Raw genomic sequence first — 6,263 nt, forward strand, 5'->3', positions numbered from 1 at the left:
CAGACTTACTAACAATTGTTCTCTTTAAAATAGTTCGTCGTTAGCCCAGGTCGGCGAATAAACAATAATCCAGTCATGTTGGTCCAGAGGTCTTCTTCTGAACAGTTACCACATATAATAGATTCCGAAGATGTCTGAAATGTTTTGGTATCAGAGTTAGTACATGAGACTCGCGAGTGACCGCTGCAAGTGCGAGCGAAATCAGGAGAGAGTCGAAGCACGTGACCACGCTTGTATTATATGAAATTGTACAAGTGCGCGTTTTTGTAGTTTTTCGTATTTAAACAAAAAACGATTATGTAATTGATGAAATACGTAGTGTTATAATGGAAGTAAAATAAAGGTACAAAATCCCACAGGCCTTAAGTTTTTTCACCGTTGGCCTAGCTACCACACGGCGGGGTCATTTTAAGTGGATTTTCAAGCTCAAAGCAAACACTTTCGTTGCGTGGAACTTTTGATCATTTTGGGCAGTTGCTGCATGGAATAACCTTCCTCCGACGTTTGTCCACCCTCCTTCTAGAACCCAGTTTAAAGCACTATTAGACATTTATTTATGCGAATCCCCGCACTGAGAACATAAAGATCAGTGCTACAACTTTTTACACTTGTGCATTTCAAGTGAACGACAGCCACTGATCGATAAGAATAAAAGCGACCCGGTAAACTTGGGCAAAAGCCTCGATCCTGTGTATCAATCCGTGAATCCGTGAATTCTAGAACCCAGTTCAAAGCACTACTTGACATTTGCTTATGCAAGTCCTCGCGCTGGCGAGCATACTTCCCCGCGCTGAGAACATAAACAACAATGCTACACCCTTTTTTCACTTGTGCCCTTCAGGTGAACGACAGCCACTTACCGACAAGAACAAAACCGACCAGGGGAACTTGGACAAAGACCTCGATCCTGTGTATCAATCCATGAATCGGTGAGTCCTTGAAAGCGAGTGTGCTATTGGTCGACGTCGTAGCTCATTATGGCGGTTGGTCGGTTACCCCATGAAAGTCCGGCAGAGGAAGAGGACATTCTGTTGCGTTATTATTCAACTCGATGTGCAGTTAATAGGTCTTCCGGTTATGGAATCCATAGCAGAACCCGTAAGAGCTATTAATAGCAGGCGGATTTATGTCCCACTATCAGGACTTGATGTCGGTTATGTAGCTACATATACCAAGTATACGGTGTCTGTCGGTTTGATTTATTTATATGTATTGGTAATGTACAACCTTGCTTACTGGGTTTCGGCTCATGAGCTTTGTTTCTATCTTCCATCCACAGAAATTGTCGTGAACACCTGCATTCTGAGAATCACTGTACCTTGGTGTTTCCATAGCGTGCATACTACAGTTATAACTGAGCTGACCTCTGAAATCCTGCAGTAGCGAGTGGGTTTGGACTGGCTTCCGATAGAACGCAAGACTACCTTGCCAAGCTGGTATCAAATGGTGACTACAATTCGTTACCCGGTTAGCTTTATCTTCCACGGCATTCCGGGTGAAAGGGCTAACCGTTTTGCGGTTATATGGCAGTTAATTAACTGTCTACTAGACGACCAACATCGTTCTTTGGTCGCCTGCACCACAAGAGCCACCAAGTCGTTCCTAGTGGTTACTTCGTAGTTAATCGTAGTTAACCAACTGACTGAACCGCGTTTCCAGGGATAATCGCCAAATGACACGTGTGTTTAGCAGTTATTTGACCTGGATTTCAGCGTTAAGTAACGGCGATATAACCAACATCCAGCCATATTTCACGGTTTTCCATTGTTACTTGGCCACGTGGTGGCAGCACTCCACCGTTTATGGAACCACGAACTAATTGCTGTACAACCCTGTTTTCCGATTATTGCTGTGTTAAATACCTGCTGGCAGAACCTCCTCTGTTATATCCTGGTTAGTTATACAGGAGAATGTTGGTAATTCAGGTAGCACACATGATCGTTGGTTCGTTCGCTGCAATCGAATTGCCCAGGTCAGCGAACAAACCGACGGTCCTGTCCTGGTTAAATGACGATACCATAACTGAATTCTTTATTGCCTGGTTGTCTTAGTAATAAAGATACATAATCGTTCAGCCCTGACACACTTTCAGTATCTTGCTGCTATGCCTTCCATCATCCCTCACAGTTATCTCTTAACTATCGTCATGTCTAATCTGACATTCAGTCTTGAGTAGTTTCCAGCCATAGGCTCGTCATTCCAGCATCTATGGCTTTGACATATTGTGTGCCACCGCTCACATATATCACTACGTGTTCTCTATTCAGGCCTAATTTTCCTGTTTTTATCGCAGCCGTTAACGTGAGAACTACGGTATTCCTTTGCTTGTACTGTACATATTCTGTCGATCGGCATCTGTTGCACCTCTGACTTTTAATCCAGAATATAATTGCCAAACTTACGGTACCCTCTCTAGACGCTACACTACGAGATTTGGGTGATCCTACAGCTGTTCCAGCGTGTTGCGCCAGTGTTGGTTCGAAGTTCTCAGGCGAAGGCTTAATCGCTCAAATGGATATCTATAAACAGCCCTGTGCCATACGACTTTCTAACTCAATAAAACATTGCTTTGGTCGAACTGATGGATGCTGTCTGTATATGGTATCCATTTATGCTCCAAGGAACTGCTGCTCCGACTCATTTAAGGACACCTACCGAGAAGTTACCACCCTGTTGTCCACCACAAAGGGATCGAGTATAGTTGCAGCAGCATTTTTCACTACCTGAATCAACCAGAAGCATGCCTTGGTGATATACTGAGTCTGAATGTAAAACCCAATGATAATGTTGAAAAGTCTTGCAACTTTGTACTGTTGACCAGTTGTTTCTTAGCAGTAGTGCGTGGGCACCTTTGTGTTACCTGGTGTCTCCCACCACTGAGCTACTTCGAAGTCACCTACTGATAGTGTGGTTGCGTTTTTGATTGTCGATCAATTTGATATACAAAGTTTGATTCAGTTCACAACCTTGTAAATTTGTGAACTCCTAGAAATTGACTCTCCGTTTAACAAAAGAAAGCTTTGTGGGTCGCAATTTAGAGAAACATACCAAAGTCTACTACGCAATGCGTTACAAGTGGCCCCGTCGGAGGGTACTGACCATAAATAAAGTGAGATAATAATATCCATGCCTGGCCATAGTCTGCCTGTGGTATTCCCGGGCTAATTAGCGGAAGTCACTGGATCTCAGAAGGTCATTATCACTCCTTTTTGCCAGGCACTCTGTTACCTCGAGCTCAGTGCAGTTGGGTTCAGTCAGTTCAGTATACCAGCTACAAACCGTGAATCAAGGGTACGTTGGTTCCAGGTGCTACAGTCTAGTTCACTGAATAATTGGAGGACGTGGGAGATAGCCAAGCACTGGAAGCGATGGCGTGTTCAGTTCGGGACTTGGGCAACTACGCATTGAAGACGACGAATTTAATGCACGAGTGTCACTGACTGCGTGAATAATCTAGGTTTGCCTATGCCGTTGACTATTAATGAGCTGAGTACCGGAGTCCCTACCCAGGAAGGTAGCAGTCGTTGACCAGATTGGGTTTACTGGTTAGCATTTTCATACTTCATCGCAAGTTCATAGACTGTCCACCTTTCTGTTGCGTCAACAGCACAGGACTGAATGGAAAGAGCGGACTATTCTAGCATGAGGAGTGCATGCTTAACCATCGTAACTTGTGAAGCATCAGTAACTCTTCTATAAATGATTTCTTCCTAAAACCATTTGGTGTACGAATCCTATTCTACTGCCAGTGCGGTGCAGCCCATTGCTTAAGGTCTGAGACGGACTCGAAAGTCCGTGGTTCGAACCTGACCCCGGCATATTGACCGCACCTGTCTAGGTTTGGGCAGCATCAAGGTATTTCAGTCCTCGTACCTCCTTCAAGTGGCACCGCAGGGTGTCACGGCTGAGTGATTATTTATTAGTTTATTTATTTCCCCACCACACCCGACCACTGTTTCGAAGACACTGACTGACACCTTTCGTGTGTCATCTGCACGTGGGAACCACGTTTGTGATCCGTAAAACAGTATGAATCGAACCGCTACAGTTTATACCCTTCCTTTGGCTTATAAAACCACGATACATAGGCGCAATAGGTGCCAGAGATCGCCAAAAGCTGCCCTGGCAATATTTGACACTTTTCCCCACTAAATTGCAAACGGTTTTCCACACCACCGATGCCCTTCAATCGCTTCCTACCATGCAAGCAAACGCCGCTGGATCAAATTGATCGTTATCTGGCCAATACTTCATCAGTCACACTCTGTTAACAGTAAGCAAAATACGTTTGATAAATCCACGAAATACTTTATATGCAGGAGTTTTCGACACTAAATTGACACAGGCAATGCCCGATCGAACCTTGTACTCTGAAGATTTATGTATATCGTCTATCTGAAACAAACGTACAAGACAAGCATCACCATACGTTTTAAGCGCCTGGACGAACTCAGCTCCCTCACATTTTACTTTCAATATGTCTGGTGATCCTGAAGCGGTGACTTGTGGCTTATATGGAATGGGAGTTGCACTCAGACCCTTGAGCTAAACACTTTTACTTGATTGGCTGTCGGTCATCCAGCTCGACGCTACTCAGCATAAAAGCCGGAGTTTGACTGAAGTGTCGACATATGCCATAATGGACTACAAATAACCAATCTTTCAGCTGTAGTATCTTTGCGGTGCCCGGCTACCATGCAACCCGAGGGAAACACGAGGGCTGAAAAACTACCAGGTCGCCCAAGCCTAGACAGAAGCAGCCAAGCTGCCGTGTTGTTTTCGAACCATTGAGCTTTCTTTGGCTCCAACGGAATGCAGTTCTGAGAAGGATACATTCTGTCTTGATTGATTCGATGGTTCATCAGGCAGGAACCACCAACTATCATTATTGTGGACAACATGAATGTCTGATTCGGTCGTCTCAGCTTGAAGTTACAATCAGGCGGTCGGTTTGGAATCTATGCTCGCCAGAAAGAGAACCATGCAGTTGTGCCTTGACCATCAACTGTTTCGGGGGCGAGATGGCTCAGTGGTTACAGCGCGAATTTACTAACCGGAAAGTCCGTGGTTTGAATCCGACCTCTACCTCTCGACTTCCCCTGTCTAGGTTTGGGCGACCTGGCAGTATCCCAGCCCTCATGCAACTTTCGGGTGGCATGGCAGTTAGGCACCAAAAGGGTACTATAGCTGAACGATTTTTTCACAACAAGGAAACCTACGTCTTACAATAAACTCATGCTGCATTAGCTGTTGCGTGGTGCCATCAGCCGGATCGCCTTACTCGCTGCATACAGCAGGGCAGGTAAGCGGATACAGGTTACTACTGACGTCTCCCTTCTTTCTTTTTCACATACTTTTTCTTTCCGCTTTCTCCACCCCACTAATAATTTTCCGTTGTCGGACCAGCACTTAAGACTGATGACTCTGTCCGTCTTGCATTGGTTTTATGTGCAACATCTGCGCGTCACGTGGCGTCGAAATCCTCCTCATCATCATCGACAGCATGACATCAATGTTCAACACCGATGCTTCACTGCCGCCGAAATCCTCAGGTATCTCAAAATCGATATTCAAGCTCCGATACCCAGTCTACCACTCCATCTTCGGTGTGCACACCCTGAAGCAAGCAGCGAATAAGCTGCTCTTGCTATTACACTGGACTCGCTTGGCATTGATGTATATTGTATCAGAAACAAGAATTCAAGATAATGGTTAAGCTAACCACTCCATCAGTTTTCACTCGTTTCCGGCTGCGCACGTCTGGTGATCCAGCGGCCGCTCCGGTAGGATGCAGAGGGGGTGGTATTGTCCTAAGTCACCGGGCGGAACTATCCTTTGGTTGACTGGATGCCTGTTGATAGGCGCCTCTGTGCGATTCGTCTGGCAACGTCTATGAAGGTGTCTCGCAAGCACGAATCTGGTCGTCTGTTTATACTGTCCTCCTACGCCCCACGAAGACACCTTACCGTGGTGTGGCGGTTTGTGTACAGTCTCCTGGCGTCCAGGTTGGGGGTTGGAACATGTATGGCGACGTGTTCCGTAAAAAAATGGTAATGTACTTGCATTTCCAGCTGAACACCCCTGCCCTGTGGTTAGGCTTTTGAGCCAAAGGCTTGGTTGAGGACCCTAATCGTCTTCCTGTCTAGGTGGGAACGCTCTGACAATATCCAAGCCCATGTACAACCATGAACTGCACATACACAAATAAACTCATGCCACATCGGCCGTCGTGTGGTGACATCAGCCGGGTCGCCTTACTTGCT

General features: G+C 45.7%; 2 protein-coding genes across 2 annotated transcripts in view; one reads left to right on the plus strand and one right to left on the minus strand.

Moving 5' to 3' along the window:
- The window catches only part of T265_06144 (hypothetical protein), a gene marked incomplete at both ends in the record, with an annotated part of 13,499 nt that extends 13,422 nt beyond the window's left edge, over positions 1–77 (minus strand). Inside the window, one exon of the mRNA XM_009171337.1 lies at positions 14–77. Within this exon, the coding sequence (XP_009169601.1) occupies positions 14–77 (64 nt within the window). The remainder of the gene's footprint in view (positions 1–13) is intronic.
- T265_06143 (hypothetical protein) overlaps positions 1–6,263 on the plus strand; it is a gene marked incomplete at both ends in the record, with an annotated part of 17,956 nt that overhangs the window by 10,424 nt on the left and 1,269 nt on the right. Inside the window, one exon of the mRNA XM_009171336.1 lies at positions 842–929. Coding sequence (XP_009169600.1) covers positions 842–929 — 88 coding nt within the window. The remainder of the gene's footprint in view (positions 1–841; positions 930–6,263) is intronic.

The sequence above is a fragment of the Opisthorchis viverrini genome (genome assembly GCF_000715545.1).
Source record: "Opisthorchis viverrini unplaced genomic scaffold opera_v5_122, whole genome shotgun sequence".
Lineage (NCBI taxonomy): Eukaryota > Metazoa > Platyhelminthes > Trematoda > Opisthorchiida > Opisthorchiidae > Opisthorchis > Opisthorchis viverrini.